Source organism: Oncorhynchus masou, chromosome 5 (assembly GCF_036934945.1).
Source record: "Oncorhynchus masou masou isolate Uvic2021 chromosome 5, UVic_Omas_1.1, whole genome shotgun sequence".
NCBI classification, from domain to species: domain Eukaryota; kingdom Metazoa; phylum Chordata; class Actinopteri; order Salmoniformes; family Salmonidae; genus Oncorhynchus; species Oncorhynchus masou.
This window is the reverse complement of record NC_088216.1, coordinates 6,838,507-6,858,875: the sequence shown is the minus strand read 5'-3', so window position 1 is coordinate 6,858,875 and position 20,369 is coordinate 6,838,507. Positions and strand designations below refer to the sequence as shown.

General features: G+C 45.4%; 1 protein-coding gene and 1 long non-coding RNA gene across 3 annotated transcripts in view; one reads left to right on the top strand and one right to left on the bottom strand.

Moving 5' to 3' along the window:
* Positions 1–6,916, bottom strand: part of LOC135531937 (uncharacterized) — a 16,805-nt gene extending 9,889 nt beyond the window's left edge. Inside the window, exons 1-2 of the long non-coding RNA XR_010454262.1 lie at positions 6,826–6,916; positions 1,986–2,122 (exon numbers count right to left, since the gene is read on the bottom strand). This is a non-coding gene — a long non-coding RNA (uncharacterized LOC135531937). The remainder of the gene's footprint in view (positions 1–1,985; positions 2,123–6,825) is intronic.
* Positions 6,117–20,369, top strand: LOC135531924 (transmembrane emp24 domain-containing protein 1-like). 2 transcript variants are annotated; one of them, XR_010454260.1, is made up of 7 exons: positions 6,117–6,451; positions 9,000–9,097; positions 9,310–9,394; positions 9,527–9,628; positions 10,345–10,512; positions 18,732–18,996; positions 19,139–20,369. XR_010454260.1 is itself a non-coding variant. In XM_064959624.1 (6 exons), exons 1-6 carry the CDS (start codon positions 6,254–6,256, stop codon positions 19,187–19,189), a joined length of 702 nt encoding a protein of 233 aa, XP_064815696.1. In that variant the 5' UTR covers positions 6,119–6,253; the 3' UTR covers positions 19,190–20,369. The 2 variants fall into 2 exon arrangements, 1 of the variants encoding a protein (XP_064815696.1); XM_064959624.1 differs by lacking the exon at positions 18,732–18,996 and having other exon boundaries at positions 6,119–6,451.

Below are 20,369 nucleotides of genomic sequence, written 5' to 3'. Positions count from 1 at the left end.
GACAGAGACAGACGGAGAGAGACAGAGACAGACGGAGACAAACGGAGAGAGACAGAAAGAGACAGAGAGAGACAGAGAGAGAGAGAGAGAGAGAGAGAGAGAGAGACAGAGAGACAGAGAGAGGCAGAGAAGGAGAGAGACAGAGAGACAGAGAGAGACAGAGAGAGAGAGACAGAGAGAGAGAAAGAAAGAGAGAGAGAGAAGAGTGTGTGAGAGAGAGAGAGAGAGAGAGAGAGAGAGAGAGAGAGAGAGACAGAGAGAGAGAGACAGAGAGAGAGACAGAGAGACAGAGAGTGTGTGTGTGTGTGTGTGTGTGTGTGTGTGTGTGTGTGTGTGTGTGTGTGTGTGTGTGTGTGTGTGTGTGTGTGTGTGTGTGTGTGTGTGTGTGTGGTCGACCTCTGTGGCTTTTTCTCCTGGAACATAACAAACACCACAGTATTTCATAACTCCGTCAACAGAGACTTCATAGCACCTCACCATTCACCAGGAAATAAGAGAACAGACTTTATGACTGAAGACTGAAGAATATAGGAGGAAGAGTGTAGGACAGGTTCTGGTCCACTACAGTAATAGAACTAGGACAGGTTCTGGTCCGTTACATTAATAGACCTAGGACAAGCACTGGTCCACTACAGTAATAGAACTAGGACAGGTTCTGGTCCACTACAGTAATAGAACTAGGACAGGTTCTGGTCCACTACAGTAATAGAACTAGGACAGGTTCTGGTCCAATACAGTAATATAACTAGGACAAGCACTGGTCCATTACAGTAATAGAACTAGGACAGGCACTGGTCCACTACAGTAATAGAACTAGGACAGGTTCTGGTCCACTACAGTAATATAACTAGGACAGGTTCTGGTCCACTTCAGTAATATAACAAGGACAGGTTCTCGTCCACTACAATAATAGAACTAGGACAGGATCTGGTCCGTTACAGTAATAGACCTAGGAAGGGTTCTAGTCCATTACAGTAATAGAACTAGGACAGGTTCTGGTCCACTACAGAAATAGAACTAGGACAGGTTCTGGTCCACTACAGTAATAGAACTAGGACAGGTTAGGGTCCATTACAGTAATAGAACTAGGACAGGTACTGGTCCGTTACAGTAATAGAAGTAGGACAGGTTATGGTCCACTACAGTAATAGAACTAGGACAGGTTATGGTAAACTACAGTAATAGAACTAGGACAGGTTAGGGTCCATTACAGTAATAGAACTAGGACAGGTACTGGTCCGTTACAGTAATAGAAGTAGGACAGGTTATGGTCCATTACAGTAATAGAACTAGGACGGGAAAGTCTGCACACGCTCACTGAGGATACAGTTACAGGCCCAGTACACTGTGGGTAAGATGAAAAGATGCTTAAAGAGAGACAGAGACAGACGGAGAGAGACAGAGACAGAGAGAGAGAGAGAGAGAGACGGAGAGAGACAGAGACAGAGAGAGAGAGAGAGAGTCAGGAGAGAGAGAGGCAGAGAGACAGAGAGAGAGAGACGGAGAGAGACAGAGACAGAGAGAGAGAGAGAGTCGAGAGAGAGAGAGGCAGAGAGACAGAGAGAGACAGAGACAGAGACAGACGGAGAGAGACAGCGAGAGAGAGAGAGAGAGAGAGAGAGAGCGAGAGAGAGAGAGAGAGATATTAGTTATAGATATTCAGACTAAACATTTACATTGATATGTGTAGATATTCAGACTAAACATTTACATTGATATGTGTAGATATTCAGACTAAACATTTACATTGATATGTGTAGATATTCAGACTAACCATTTACATTGATATGTTTAGATATTCAGACTAAACATTTACATTGATATGTGTAGATATTCAGACTAACCATTTACATTGATTTGTGTAGATATTCAGACTAAACATTTACATTGATATGTGTAGATATTCAGACTAACCATTTACATTGATATGTGTAGATATTCCACTAACCAGTGGTGAATGTTGTAGGAGATCTGTTGAATCATACCTTCAGTAGTCTGTGATACCTTCAGGAGGCCTGTGTCCCATAACATGAACACTCACTTGTTTTAATGGCAGTGGTGATAGAGGGTAACAGGAAGGCCTGCACACGCTCACTGAGGATACAGTTGCAGGCCCAGTGCACTGTGGGTAAGATGAAACGATGCTTAGAGAGAGACAGAGGCAGACGGAGACAGACGGAGAGAGACAGAAAGAGACAGAGAGAGACAGAGAGAGAGAGAGAGAGAGAAAACAGAGAGACAGAGAGACAGAGAGACAGTGAGAGGCAGAGAAGGAGAGAGACAGAGAGAGAGAAAGAGAGAGAGAGAGAGAGAGTGTGTGAGAGAGAGAGAGAGAGAGAGAGACGGAGAAGGAGAGAGACAGAGTGTGTGTGTGTGTGTGTGTGTGTGTGTGTGTGTGTGTGTGTGTGTGTGTGTGTGTGTGTGTGTGTGTGTGTGTGTGTGTGTGTGTGTGTGTGTGTGTGTGTGTGTGTGTGGTCGACCTCTGTGGCTTTTTCTCCTGGAACATAACAAACACCACAGTATTTCATAACTCCGTCAACAGAGACTTCATAGCACCTCACCATTCACCAGGAAATTAGAGAACAGACTTTATGACTGAAGACAGAAGAATATAGGAGGAAGAGTGTAGGACAGGTTCTGGTCCACTACAGTAATAGAACTAGGACAGGTTCTGGTCCACTACAGTAATATAACTAGGACAGGTTATGGTCCACTACAGTAATATAACTAGGACAGGTTCTGGTCCGTTACAGTAATAGAACAGATTCTGGTCCATTACAGTAATAGAACTAGGACAGGTTATGGTCCATTACAGTAATAGAACTAGGACAGGTTCTGGTCCATTACAGTAATAGAACTAGGACAGGTTCTGGTCCACTACAGTAATAGAACTAGGACAGATTCTGGTCCACTACAGTAATAGAACTAGGACAGGTTATGGTCCACTACAGTAATAGAACAAGGACAGGTTCTGGTCCATTACAGTAATAGAACGAGGACAGGTTCTGGTCCACTACAGTAATAGAACTAGGACAAGTTCTGGTCCACTACAGTTATAGAACTAGGACAGGTTCTGGTCCATTACAGTAATAGAACTAAGACAGGTTCTGGTCCACTACAGTAATATAACTAGGACAGGTTCTGGTCCGTTACGGTAATAGAACGAGGACAGGTTCTGGTCCACTACAGTAATATAACTAGGACAGGTTCTGGTCCATTACAGTAATAGAACGAGGACAGGTTATGGTCCATTACAGTAATATAACTAGGACAAGTTCTGGTCCACTACTGTAATATAACTAGGACAGGTTCTGGTCCACTACAGTAATATCACTAGGACAGGTTATGGTCCACTACAGTAATATAACTAGGACAGGTTCTGGTCCATTACAGTAATAGAACGAGGACAGGTTCTGGTCCACTTCAGTAATACAACTAGGACAGTTTCTGGTCCACTACAGTAATAGAACTAGGACTGGTTATGGTCCACTACAGTAATAGAACTAGGACAGGTTCTGGTCCATTACAGAAATAGAATTAAGACAGGTTCTGGTCCATTACAGTAATAGAACTAGGACAGGTTCTGGTCCACTACAGTAATATAACAAGGACAGGTTCTGGTCCGTTACAGTAATAGAACGAGGACAGGTTCTGGTCCACTACAGTAATAGAACTAGGACAGGTTCTGGTCCACTACAGTAATATAACTAGGACAGGTTATGGTCCATTACAGTAATATAACTAGGACAGGTTCTGGTCCACTACAGTAATATAACTAGGACATGTTCTGGTCCGTTACAGTAATAGAACGAGGACAGGTTCTGGTCCACTACAGTAATAGAACTAGGACAGGTTCTGGTCCACTACAGTAATAGAACTAGGACAGGTTCTGGTCCATTACAGTAATAGAACTAGGACAGGTTCTGGTCCATTACAGTAATAGAACTAGGACAGTTTCTGGTCCACTACAGTAATAGAACTAGGACAGGTTCTGGTCCACTACAGTAATATAACTAGGACATGTTCTGGTCCGTTACAGTAATAGAACGAGGACAGGTTCTGGTCCACTACAGTAATAGAACTAGGACAGGTTCTGGTCCACTACAGTTATAGAACTAGGACAGGTTCTGGTCCATTACAGTAATAGAACTAGGACAGGTTCTGGTCCATTACAGTAATAGAACTAGGACAGGTTCTGGTCCGTTACGGTAATAGAACGAGGACAGGTTCTGGTCCATTACAGTAATAGAACTAGGACAGGTTCTGGTCCATTACAGTAATAGAACTAGGACAGGTTCTGGTCCACTACAGTTATAGAACTAGGACAGGTTCTGGTCCATTACAGTAATAGAACTAAGACAGGTTCTGGTCCACTAGAGTAATATAACTAGGACAGGTTCTGGTCCGTTACGGTAATAGAACGAGGACAGGTTCTGGTCCACTACAGTAATATAACTAGGACAGGTTCTGGTCCACTACAGTAATAGAACTAGGACAGGTTCTGGTCCACTACAGTAATAGAACTAGGACAGGTTCTGGTCCATTACAGTAATAGAACTAAGACAGGTTCTGGTCCATTACAGTAATAGAACTAGGACAGGTTCTGGTCCACTACAGTTATAGAACTAGGACAGGTTCTGGTCCATTACAGTAATAGAACTAAGACAGGTTCTGGTCCACTACAGTTATAGAACTAGGACAGGTTCTGGTCCACTACAGTTATAGAACTAGGACAGGTTCTGGTCCATTACAGTAATAGAACTAGGACAGGTTCTGGTCTATTACAGTAATAGAACTAGGACAGGCTCCGTTCCATTACTAGCTACTAGAACTCTCTCTGTCCTTGTCAAAGTTGTTGAGACTTGCTGATATTTTGGTTCAATCCCAAAATGGCACCCTATTTCTTATATGCAGTTGACTACTTTTGACTATGGTCAAACGTAGTGCACAATATAAGGAAAAGGGCTCTGGTCAAACGTAGTGCACTATATAGGGAATAGGGCTCTAGTCAAACGTAGTGCACAATATAGGGAATAGGGCCCTTGTCAAACGTAGTGCACTATATAGGGAATAGGGTTCCATTTGGGACGGGCCGTCTCAGAATGAGTCAGAACCCACTGGGAACAGAAGTCAATTCAATGTATATTTCTCATCAGTTCAACGTTAATTGCATTGAATTTTTTTTTTACCTTTATTTTACTAGGCAAGTCAGTTAAGAACAAATTCTTATTTTCAATGACGGCCTTGGAACAGAGGGTTAACTGCCAGTTCAGGGGCAGAACGACAGATTTGTTCCTTGTCAGCTCGGGGATTTGAACTAGGCTACCCTGACAGTGTGCCCGGTGAGAAGCCACAAATGACACTGATTTTCTGCCATCTACAGCAGCAACCATTCAAATGTTTCCACTGATAAGTTATCTCATTTAAATCGACCAGTGTTATTATTGGAGTATGTTAGCAAAATCTGTTTACAACATCGCTATCTATTTTTAACAAAAATAGTTTTAATGTCGGCTTTTCAAATGAAGAGCAAAGAAGGGCTTCTGTGCGTGTTCATGAGGCTACAGCTCAGTTTATGTGTACAATTTAATTCTACTCGTGAATTTACAAGTGTACAATTTAGTTTATAATTCTTTCGAGTCTATAACGTTTGGGAAGGAGGGACAGGTTTCAGGGTTGTTACTCTGACATATGGAATTGTTTTAAAATGGTCATTTTATGTATCATTTAGCTTTTTGATTTCGAATTTTAGGACCACTTTAGTCATTTCAAAAATATATAAAAAAAAATATTTGATAAAATATTGATTTTGGCCTTTACTCCGAAAGCCCATAGAAACGCATTGAATAACACAATCATACGTGGCAGAAAGGACAGTCAAACAACAAATAATAAGAAAAAAGGTTTTGAAGTGTCTAAATCGAGGAGAGAGAAAAACACACAAAAACATCTGGAAATATATTAAATGACATTTTTAGCGCTTTTGGGGGGTAGAGAGAGGCACAAAACTTAGTTCATAATGTATTTAGAACGGGGAACAAAATGAACGTCCCCAATATGGATTCCACCCTCGGTGATTGGTCCCGCAGTGAATCAGTCATACGGATATTCTAGCCAATCGTCTGATCGGAAAAGTTCAACAGATGTTGCGGAACATAGAAACATGCTATTGGAAGTTAGCTAGCTAGCCAGGATGATAACGTAGCTTGCTATCACATTTCAGCACATCGAGGAAGCTAATTCATTTATCGCCATGGACACACGTCGGACAGCAGGACGAGGCAGCACAACATGTGTTTTCGTGGCGTTAGTTGTAGCGACGTGTCTTGAAACCATTCGTGCTTTCGGCCACAGCCAAGACAGCGAATTCACCTTTATCTTACCAGCCGGAAGAACCGAGTGCTTTTTCCAAACGGCTGCGAAGAACGTTACCATGGAAGTGGAGTATCAGGTAAACTAACTAGTGGGTTAGCTGTCTAGTGTGTGCATTGGCGAGCAACAAAAGATCGCAACGCAGAAGTCAGCAGGCTTGTAACGTTAGCTAATGTAAACACGATACAGTCCCAGAAAAGGCTAGCTGTGACTAATGCTATTCTCAGTTCGCCTCCCGTGATGACTAACTACAGCAGCAAGCTAGTCGCGCCAGGTAACGTTATCTAGCTAACTCGCTAGTTAAGGAGAGCCACAGCAGCAAGCTATCTGGTTGTGCCCTTTCGCATGTACGCTGTGTAGGACACTTGACCCAGGCTACACACGAGAGAGACTACTTGAAGCCGTACAAGCAAGGATGCTGTTTTGCAGTAGTATCCCCGTCTATAACCTCACCTTTCGTATGATGCAGGGGAACCATATAGCTATAACCACATTGTATCTTTCTCCCAGAGAAAATGGGATACCTGGTCAGTTGTACAACTCATTGCATTCAACTGAAATGTGTCTTCCGCATTTAACCCAACCCCTCTGAATCAGAGAGGGGCTGCCTTAATCGACATCCACGTATTTGGCGCCCAGGGAACAGTGGGTTAACTCCTGAGAGGGGTACATTTGCTCGTTAAATAGTGTTTTATGAATGTCTCTCTCTCTCCATCTCTCGTCTTCCACTCTACAGAGATTTAGCCAGTGTAAGTGTTACAAATACATCCTACCCAGCGATGTAAATACATCATTATAAACTGGGTGGTTCAAGCCCTGAATGCTGATTGGCTGACAACCGTGGTATATCAGACCGTATACCATGGGTATGACCAACATTTTTTTTGTTGCTTTCGTTGGCAACCAGTTTATAATAGCAATAAGGCAACAGAGGGTAGGGTAAGGGCTGTGTCCAGGCACTCAGCGATGCGTCGTGCATAAGAACAGCCCTTAGCCATGGTATATTGGCTATATACCACACCCCCTTGGGCCTTATTGCTTAATTCTACCACTTCACCTACATCTTGACACAAACGTCTCCAACAACTCTCTCAATTAGGTCATATCTATCAATATGTGTCTTCGTTCTATAGGCTAGTTAGCCTATCTGTCCCAGTCCGTCCACAGAGGGGAGGGTAGCTAGCCTGATCCCAGGTTACAGGGTAGATCCCCCCCCCCCCCTGGCTACAGGGTAGCTCCAATGCTAGAGAGCTATATAAGTGCACACTTCAGAGGAGTAGAGATTATTGGGTTGCAGGCAGCTCTAGTCTGTTTGTTCAGTGGGAGAGTCCCTGTAGTGGATTTTACAGGCAGCTTGCCACCTATTCAACTCAAGCATGTGTGTGTGTTGATGTGTAACCCCTCTCAGGCAGTGTGTGTGTTGTGTAGCCCCTCTCAGGCAGTGTGTGTGTTGTGTAGCCCCTCTCAGGCAGTGTGTGTGTTGTGTAGCCCCTCTCAGGCAGTGTGTGTGTGTGTGTTGTTGTGTAGCCCCTCTCAGGCAGTGTGTGTGTTGATGTGTAACCCCTCTCAGGCAGTGTGTGTGTGTTGTTGTGTAACCCCTCTCAGGCAGTGTGTGTGTGTTGATGTGTAGCCCCTCTCAGGCAGTGTGTGTGTTGTGTAGCCCCTCTCAGGCAGTGTGTGTGTGTGTGTTGTTGTGTAGCCCCTCTCAGGCAGTGTGTGTGTTGATGTGTTACCCCTCTCAGGCAGTGTGTGTGTGTTGTTGTGTAGCCCCTCTCAGGCAGTGTGTGTGTTGATGTGTTACCCCTCTCAGGCAGTGTGTGTGTGTGTGTGTGTGTGTGTGTGTTGATGTGTTACCCCTCTCAGGCAGTGTGTGTGTGTGTTGATGTGTGTGTTGATGTGTTACCCCTCTCAGGCAGTGTGTGTGTGTGTTGATGTGTTACCCCTCTCAGGCAGTGTGTTGTTGTGTAGCCCCTCTCAGGCAGTGTGTGTGTGTGTGTGTGTGTGTGTGTTGTGTAGCCCCTCTCAGGCAGTGTGTGTGTTCAGCACTAGTGAAGGACTGAATGTTATGACATACAACCTTGTCCTGTAACTTCAGTCTGTTCATGTATAGATGGGTTCTATGTGCCAGTAAGACTCACATATCTAGAAGAACAGCCATGTTTGTGTTTTGTTTTCCTTGTGTGATGACGTAGGGGTGTGAGAGTGTGAACATCTGATTTCAGTTGCAAGGGGACAGAGAACCTAGATCCTCCACTATGGCGTAGAGATTTGGCCTATCTGATAGGGGGTCATCTGTATCCCTATTCCCTATGTAGTGCACTACCTGTGACCAGAGACCATATGCCCTCTCGGGAGAATGGAGATTCAGACAGATGACAGTTTCTGTACAACACAATTCTGTCAGAGAGAATAGGAGATCCTGTCAGCTCTATTTCCTCTATTTCTACCTGCACCATTCAGAGAGGTTCACGTCACTGAGTGCACATCCTGTTTTACTCAGGTAACATTATCGCACACATCATGTTTCATATCCTTGCTCTCTGACGTGCAGTGTGACTCATGTCTATAGCTGTTGTAAAAGTACCTTTCTGGTGTGTGTGTGTGTGTGTGTGTGTTCCTCTCTCCAGGTGATAGCCGGTGCAGGTATGGATGTAGATTTCACCGTTCTCTCTCCTCACGGATTCCAGCTCATCTCTGAGTTCCGCCGCTCAGACGGAGTCCACATGTCAGTACCGCTGCCTCTCATTGGTCCGATCTACTCGCACAACATCTCTTCTCGTTCTGCGATTGGTCTATTTCTCTGCTTCTGTGATGTCACAATTCAATTTTTTGACCTCGCTCTCTCACCTTCCCTCTCTTTTTGGTTGGCTTTGTGCCCACATCTCTGATTGGTTGCTTTCTCTGTGTCAGCGCCTCTGATTGGTTGTTTTGTTCTAGGGTGGAACCCACGGAGGAAGGAGACTACCAGATCTGTTTTGACAACAGCTTCAGCCGCTTCTCTGAGAAGATGGTCTTCTTTGAGGTTTATTTGTATTAATATATCTGTATTAATTGGTTGATTTGATTTACTGTAAGTCGCTCTGGATATGAGCATCTGCTAATTTAATCAAATGTAAATAAAGATACTACAAAGTGTGTGTGTAAAAATGCACAGGTCATCATCGAGGGACAGCCGGGCGACGTGGGCGGGGATGACGAGTGGGCGGGGCTTGGAGAGCCTGAGAGCCTATTGGAGTACAAGCTGGAGGACATTAGGGTGAGTAGGCTATTGGATGGATGACCATGTCTTCAACACATTCGCTTGAACTGAAGAGAGAAAAAAAATGAACGTACACAGTACCTTTCCTCTTTTCAAACTCCCCCCCTCTCTCTTCCTCATCACCCTCTCTCTTCCTCATCACCCTCTCCTTCCTCATCACCCTCTCTCTTCCTCATCACCCTCTCTCTTCCTCATCACCCTCTCTCTTCCTCATCACCCTCTCTCTTCCTCCTCCCCCTCTCCTGTCCCTTCCTTCTCTCTTTCTCTCTTCTCTTTCTCTCCCCCCTCTCTCTTCCTCATCACCCTCTCCTTCTTCCTCCCCCTCTCCTGTCCCTCCCTCCTCTCTTTCTCTCTTCTCTCTCCCTCTTTCTCTCTTCTCTTTCTCTCTCCGCGCTCTCTCTCTCCCCCTCCCCACCCTCCTCTCTCTCTCTCTCCCTCCCTCTCTCTTCCTCATCACCCTCTCCTTCCTCCTCCCCCTCTCCTGTCCCTTCCTCCTCTCTTTCTCTCTTCTCTCTCCCTCCCCTCTTTCTCTCTTCTCTCTCCCTCTTTCTCTCTTTCTCTCTCCGTGCTCTCTCTCTCCCTCCCCACCACCCCTCCCCTCTCTCCCCCTTCCTCCCCCCCTCCCTCCTCTCTCTCCCACCCTCCCCTCCTCCCTCCCCCTCCTCTCTCCCCCTCCCCACCCTCTTCTCCCTCCTCTCTCTCCTCCCCTCCAGGAGTCAATAGACTCAGTACACCGTCGGTTAGAGAGAAGCGGTCAGATGCAGACAGTACTGAGAGCGTTTGAGGCCAGGGACCGTAACCTGCTAGAAGACAACCTGTGGAGGGTCTCCTTCTGGTCCTGTACCAGTCTCATTGTAATGCTGGGGGTCGCACTAACTCAGGTAACACACCCCCACACTAGGACAACTTGTAGAGGGTCTCCTGGTCCTGTACCAGTCTCCGAGTTAGAGACCTGCCAACCTGCACAAATTTTAGGGTCAAAGTATGCTGGTACGAAGAACTACCCTAAAATATGCAAAAAGATGCTTCTAGTGGGCACATTGATTAGCTTCAAAAACATCAGAGGACACGGGTGAGCTGAGCCAATCAGAGGACACGGGCGAGGAAAACATCTCTAGCTCCCCGCTTGATCCCCGAAACAGTTGATTAGCAAGGAAACACGTGCTGTGATGCGGTAGGTCAGCGGGTGCGGTAGATCAGAGGGTGCGGTAGGTCAATGGGTGCGGTAGGTCAACGGGTGCGGTAGGTCAACGGGTGCGGTAGGTCAACGGGTGCGGTAGGTCAGCGGGTGCGGTAGGTCAGCGGGTGCGGTAGGTCAACGGGTGCGGTAGGTCAATGGGTGCGGTAGGTCAGCGGGTGCGGTAGGTCAGCGGGTGCGGTAGGTCAGCGGGTGCGGTAGGTCAGCGGGTGCGGTAGGTCAGCGGGTGCGGTAGGTCAGAGGGTGCGATAGGTCAGCGGGAGAACAATGAAACAATGCAGTGGTATTTGTCCTTTATTTAACCTTTATTCAACTAGGCAAGTCAATTAAGAACAAATCCTTATTACAATGACGGCCTCCTGTGGAGACTACATAGAGAGACACCACAACACTACATAGAGAGACACCACAACACTACAGAGAGACACCACAACACTACAGAGAGACACCACAACACTACATAGAGAGACACCACAACACTACAGAGAGACACCACAACACTACAGAGAGACACCACAACACTACATAGAGAGACACCACAACACTACAGAGAGACACCACAACACTACAGAGAGACACCACAACACTACATAGAGAGAGACACCACAACACTACATAGAGAGAGACACCACAACACTACATAGAGAGACACCACAACACTACATAGAGAGACACCACAACACTACAGAGAGACACCACAACACTACAGAGAGACACCACAACACTACAGAGAGACACCACAACACTACAGAGAGACACCACAACACTACAGAGAGACACCACAACACTACAGAGAGACACCACAACACTACAGAGAGACACCACAACACTACATAGAGAGAGACACCACAACACTACATAGAGAGAGACACCACAACACTACATAGAGAGAGACACCACAACACTACAGAGAGACACCACAACACTACATAGAGAGAGACACCACAACACTACATAGAGAGAGACACCACAACACTACATAGAGAGAGACACCACAACACTACATAGAGAGAGACACCACAACACTACATAGAGAGGGACACCACAACACTACATAGAGAGGGACACCACAACACTACATAGAGAGAGACACCACAACACTACATAGAGAGAGACACCACAACACTACATAGAGAGAGACACCACAACACTACATAGAGAGAGACACCACAACACTACATAGAGAGAGACACCACAACACTACATAGAGAGAGACACCACAACACTACATAGAGAGAGACACCACAACACTACATAGAGAGACACCACAACACTACATAGAGAGAGACACCACAACACTACATAGAGAGAGACACCACAACACTACATAGAGAGAGACACCACAACACTACATAGAGAGAGGACACCACAACACTACATAGAGAGAGACACCACAACACTACATAGAGAGAGACACCACAACACTACATAGAGAGAGACACCACAACACTACATAGAGAGAGACACCACTACATAGAGAGAGACACCACTACATAGAGAGAGACACCACTACATAGAGAGAGACACCACAACACTACATGGAGAGAGACACCACAACACTACATGGAGAGAGACACCACAACACTACATGGAGAGAGACACCACAACACTACATGGAGAGAGACACCACAACACTACATGGAGAGAGACACCACAACACTACATGGAGAGAGACACCACAACACTACATGGAGAGAGACACCACAACACTACATGGAGAGAGACACCACAACACTACATGGAGAGAGACACCACAACACTACATGGAGAGAGACACCACAACACTACATGGAGAGAGACACCACAACACTACATGGAGAGAGACACCACAACACTACATGGAGAGAGACACCACAACACTACATGGAGAGAGACACCACAACACTACATGGAGAGAGACACCACAACACTACATGGAGAGAGACACCACAACACTACATGGAGAGAGACACCACAACACTACATGGAGAGAGACACCACAACACTACATGGAGAGAGACACCACAACACTACATGGAGAGAGACACCACAACACTACATGGAGAGAGACACCACAACACTACATGGAGAGAGACACCACAACACTACATGGAGAGAGACACCACAACACTACATGGAGAGAGACACCACAACACTACATGGAGAGAGACACCACAACACTACATGGAGAGAGACACCACAACACTACATGGAGAGAGACACCACAACACTACATGGAGAGAGACACCACAACACTACATAAAGAGAGACACCACAACACTACATAGAGAGACACCACAACACTACATAGAGAGAGACACCACAACACTACATAGAGAGAGACACCACAACACTACATAACAAGAGACACCACAACACTACATAACAAGAGACACCACAACACTACATAAAGAGAGACACCACAACACTACATAGAGAGACACCACAACACTACATAGAGAGACACCACAACACTACATAGAGAGACACCACAACACTACGTAAAGAGAGAGACCACAACACTACATAAAGAGACACCACTACATAAAGAGAGACACCATTACATAAAGAGAGACACCACAACACTACATGGTAGGGTGCGGTAGAGAGACACCACAACACTACATGGAGAGAGACACCACAACACTACATGGAGAGAACACCACAACACTACATGGAGAGAGACACCACAACACTACATGGAGAGAGACACCACAACACTACATGGAGAGAGACACCACAACACTACATGGTGAGAGACACCACAACACTACATGGAGAGAGACACCACAACACTACATGGAGAGAGACACCACAACACTACATGGAGAGAGACACCACAACACTACATGGAGAGAGACACCACAACACTACATGGAGAGAGACACCACAACACTACATGGAGAGAGACACCACAACACTACATGGAGAGAGACACCACAACACTACATGGAGAGAGACACCACAACACTACATGGAGAGAGACACCACAACACTACATGGAGAGAGACACCACAACACTACATGGAGAGAGACACCACAACACTACATGGAGAGAGACACCACAACACTACATGGAGAGAGACACCACAACACTACATGGAGAGAGACACCACAACACTACATGGAGAGAGACACCACAACACTACATGGAGAGAGACACCACAACACTACATGGAGAGAGACACCACAACACTACATGGAGAGAGACACCACAACACTACATGGAGAGAGACACCACAACACTACATGGAGAGAGACACCACAACACTACATGGAGAGAGACACCACAACACTACATAACGAGAGACACCACAACACTACATAGAGAGACACCACAACACTACATAGAGAGAGACACCACAACACTACATAGAGAGAGACACCACAACACTACATAACGAGAGACACCACAACACTACATAAAGAGAGACACCACAACACTACATAGAGAGACACCACAACACTACATAGAGAGACACCACTACCTACAGAGAGACACCACAACCTTACGTAAAGAGAGACACCACAACCTTACGTAAAGAGAGACACCACAACCTTACGTAAAGAGAGACACCACAACCTTACGTAAAGAGAGACACCACAACACTACGTAAAGAGACACCACAACACTACGTAACGAGAGACACCACAACACTACATAGAGAGACACCACAACACTACAGAGAGACACCACAACACTACATAGAGACACCACAACACTACGTAAAGAGAGACACCACAACACTACGTAAAGAGAGACACCACAACACTACGTAAAGAGAGACACCACAACACTACGTAAAGAGAGACACCACAACACTACGAGAGACACCACAACACTACATAGAGAGACACCACAACACTACAGAGAGACACCACAACACTACGTAAAGAGACACCGCAACACTACGTAAAGACAACACTACATAAAGAGACACCACTACATAAAGAGAGACACCATTACATAAAGAGACACCACTACCTACAGAGAGACACCACTACCTACAGAGAGACACCACTACCTACAGAGAGACACCACTACCTACAGAGAGACACCACTACCTTACGTAAAGAGAGACACCACAACCTTACGTAAAGAGAGACACCACAACACTACATAACGAGAGACACCACAACACTACATAACGAGAGACACCACAACACTACATAAAGAGAGACAACACTACATAGAGAGACACCACAACACTACATAGAGAGACACCACAACACTACATAGAGAGACACCACAACACTACATAGAGAGACACCACAACACTACATAGAGAGACACCACAACACTACAGAGAGACACCACAACACTACGTAAAGAGAGAGACCACAACACTACGTAAAGAGAGAGACCACAACACTACGTAAAGAGAGAGACCACAACACTACATAAAGAGAGACACCATTACATAAAGAGACACCACTACCTACAGAGAGACACCACTACCTACAGAGAGACACCACTACCTACAGAGAGACACCACTACCTACAGAGAGACACCACTACCTACAGAGAGACACCACTACCTACAGAGAGACACCACAACCTTACGTAAAGAGAGACACCACAACCTTACGTAAAGAGAGACACCACAACCTTACGTAAAGAGAGACAACACTACGTAAAGAGAGACACCACAACACTACGTAAAGAGAGACACCACAACACTACATAGAGAGACACCACAACACTACAGAGAGACACCACAACACTACGTAAAGAGAGACACCACAACACTACGTAAAGAGAGACACCACTACATAAAGAGACACCACTACATAAAGAGAGACACCATTACATAAAGAGACACCACTACCTACAGAGAGACACCACTACCTACAGAGAGACACCACTACCTACAGAGAGACACCACTACCTACAGAGAGACACCACTACCTTACGTAAAGAGAGACACCACAACCTTACGTAAAGAGAGACACCACAACACTACATAACGAGAGACACCACAACACTACATAACGAGAGACAACACTACATAAAGAGAGACAACACTACATAGAGAGACACCACAACACTACATAGAGAGACACCACAACACTACATAGAGAGACACCACAACACTACATAGAGACACCACAACACTACATAGAGAGACACCACAACACTACAGAGAGACACCACAACACTACATAACGAGAGACACCACAACACTACATAAAGAGAGACACCACAACACTACATAGAGAGACACCACAACACTACAGAGAGACACCACAACACTACATAGAGACACCACAACACTACGTAAAGAGAGACACCACAACACTACGTAAAGAGAGACACCACAACACTACGTAAAGAGAGACACCACAACACTACGTAAAGAGAGACACCACAACACTACATAGAGAGACACCACAACACTACAGAGAGACACCACAACACTACGTAAAGAGAGACACCACAACACTACGTAAAGAGAGAGACCGCAACACTACATAAAGAGACACCACTACATAAAGAGAGACACCATTACATAAAGAGACACCACTACCTACAGAGAGACACCACTACCTACAGAGAGACACCACTACCTACAGAGAGACACCACTACCTACAGAGAGACACCACTACCTTACGTAAAGAGAGACACCACAACCTTACGTAAAGAGAGACACCACAACACTACATAACGAGAGACACCACAACACTACATAACGAGAGACACCACAACACTACATAAAGAGAGACAACACTACATAGAGAGACACCACAACACTACATAGAGAGACACCACAACACTACATAGAGAGACACCACAACACTACATAGAGAGACACCACAACACTACATAGAGAGACACCACAACACTACAGAGAGACACCACAACACTACGTAAAGAGAGACACCACAACACTACGTAAAGAGAGAGACCACAACACTACGTAAAGAGAGAGACCACAACACTACATAAAGAGAGACACCATTACATAAAGAGACACCACTACCTACAGAGAGACACCACTACCTACAGAGAGACACCACTACCTACAGAGAGACACCACTACCTACAGAGAGACACCACTACCTACAGAGAGACACCACTACCTTACGTAAAGAGAGACACCACAACCTTACGTAAAGAGAGACACCACAACCTTACGTAAAGAGAGACACCACAACCTTACGTAAAGAGAGACACCACAACCTTACGTAAAGAGAGACAACACTACGTAAAGAGAGACACCACAACACTACGTAAAGAGAGACACCACAACACTACAGAGAGACACCACAACACTACGTAAAGAGAGACACCACAACACTACGTAAAGAGAGAGACCGCAACACTACATAAAGAGACACCACTACATAAAGAGAGACACCATTACATAAAGAGACACCACTACCTACAGAGAGACACCACTACCTACAGAGAGACACCACTACCTACAGAGAGACACCACTACCTACAGAGAGACACCACTACCTTACGTAAAGAGAGACACCACAACCTTACGTAAAGAGAGACACCACAACACTACATAACGAGAGACACCACAACACTACATAACGAGAGACACCACAACACTACATAAAGAGAGACAACACTACATAGAGAGACACCACAACACTACATAGAGAGACACCACAACACTACATAGAGAGACACCACAACACTACATAGAGAGACACCACAACACTACATAGAGAGACACCACAACACTACAGAGAGACACCACAACACTACATAGAGACACCACAACACTACGTAAAGAGAGAGACCACAACACTACGTAAAGAGAGAGACCACAACACTACATAAAGAGAGACACCATTACATAAAGAGACACCACTACCTACAGAGAGACACCACTACCTACAGAGAGACACCACTACCTACAGAGAGACACCACTACCTACAGAGAGACACCACTACCTACAGAGAGACACCACTACCTACAGAGAGACACCACTACCTACAGAGAGACACCACTACCTTACGTAAAGAGAGACACCACAACCTTACGTAAAGAGAGACACCACAACCTTACGTAAAGAGAGACACCACAACCTTACGTAAAGAGAGACACCACAACCTTACGTAAAGAGAGACAACACTACGTAAAGAGAGACACCACAACACTACGTAAAGAGAGACACCACAACACTACGTAAAGAGAGACACCACAACACTACATAGAGAGCGACACCACAACACTACATAAAGAGAGACACCACAACACTACATAAAGAGAGACACCACAACACTACATAGAGAGAGACACCACAACACTACATAGAGAGAGACACCACAACACTACATAGAGAGAGACACCACAACACTACATAGAGAGAGACACCACAACACTACATAGAGACACCACAGCACTACATAGAGAGAGACACCACAGCACTACATAGAGACACCACAGCACTACATAGAGAGAGACACCACAGCACTACATAGAGAGAGACACCACAACACTACATAAAGAGAGAGACCCCACAACACTACATAAAGAGAGAGACCCCACAACACTACATAACGAGAGAGACACCACAACACTACATAAAGAGAGAGACACCACAACACTACATAAAGAGAGAGACAACACTACATAAAGAGAGACCTAAGACAGCAACACAGCGTGGTAGCAACACAGCGTGGTAGCAACACAGCGTGGTAGCAACACAGCGTGGTAGCAACACAGCGTGGGAGCAACACAACATGGGAGCAACACAGCGTGGTGGCAACACAGCGTGGGAGCAACACAGCGTGTTAGGAGAACAAAACATGGTACAAACATTATTGGGCCCAGACAACAGCACAAAGGCAAGAAGGTAGAGACAACAATACATCACGTGAAGCAGCCACAACTGTCAGTAAGAGTGTCCATGATTGAGTCTTTGAATAAAGATGGGTCTATTGTCTACCATTCCTATAGAGGGTCTTCTGCCAACATCATTGTGGGATAAAAGGTGCGTTTGATTTGAGCAGTGTGAGGGTCTTCTGCCAACATCATTATTGTGCTAAAAGGTGCGTTTGATTTGACCAGTGTGAGGGTCTTCTGCCAACATCATTATTGTGCTAAAAGGTGCGTTTGATTTGAGTAGTGTGGGGGACTTCTGCCAACATCATTATTGTGCTAAAAGGTGCGTTTGATTTGAGCAGTGTGGGGGACTTCTGCCAACATCATTATGGGATAAAAGGTGCGTTTGATTTGACACACTAGTTATCACACACACACACTAGGACAACCTGTAGACACACTAGTTATAGACACACTATACTAGTGTAATCAGTCACTCAGGTAACATCTCAGTCTCTAACTGTCTGTTCCTCCTCTCTCAGGTCTATACTGTCCGCAGACTGTTTGACGATAAGAGGCGTGTCTGTACATAAAGACACGCCCACTCCGCCACCTCACAGCCAATCAGTGGGAAGAAAGGAGTGGAGAGAGGATGGAAGACGAGGAGGATACAGAAGAGTAAATTATCTGTGTCACGAATTGCATCCTATTCCCTATCTAGAGCCGATCTGTTTTTATTGAACCTTTATTTAACTCGGCAAGCCAGTTAGGATTTACCTAGAGGCAGAACGAAGATTTTTACCTTGTCAGCTCTAACCACTAGGCTGCCAGCTGTGCCTAGTAGTGCACTATCTAGGGATAGGGTGCTATTTGGGACACTCCTTTGCCATCTGGGCTCAACACGGTGCCTTTTACTCCCTGGGTGGTGTTCATTAGACACAGAACTAGACAACAGAAGTGACAACAGGTTCTGCCTCCATTTGTCCAATGAGAATGTTCACTCTTGTGTTCCCGGGAAACATTTTCTCCGCCCTGTTTGTGCTTATTGTACTTATGGTCCCAGTCTGCCCCTGAGTCAGTCATAATTTACCCACAATGCATCAAGGATGTGATCCGCACAAAAGCACACGTTGGGTTTAAATCTCTAGTAATTGAATTTCTATGGATCCTCCTATTTTACCAGAACAAGCCCTACCCAACCCCTGATGTCCTTCTCTCATTGGTCCATGTCTTTGGCTACCCACAACAGGTCACCATCACCTTTTTTTTGGTGTTACTGAGTTTTATGTGCCAGTAAGATTCTATGCTGATATCTAGATGAACAGGTATGTTTGTGGGGGGTTTTCAATGTGGGGATGTGGTGTGTGTGTGTGTGTGTCCGTGTGTGTCCGTGTGTGTGTCCATCTAACTTGTGTGGTATAGGGGACAGAAACCGTTTACAGAGAACCGAGATTACCATTGATCCTAACGCTTTCGCTACTTCCCAATCCACCACCACCCCCAAGTGTATACTTGCCTTGCACACTCCCAGTCATGGGTTTAATGGCTGAATCTCCCTCCAGCCAATGACTACACCATTCCAATGCTTTTTAAAAGCAGAACAAAAAGTGTACAGGTGCACACTGGGAGATGGGTGGAGAATTTGGAGGCAACCTGTGATTGTAACTAAGAAGGGAGTGGTACTTTGAACATTCTTAACCATGTTGCCATGGCAGCCAGTGATTTTAATGTTGTTGTTTTTTACACAATAAAAGACAGGACATTTTCATTTGA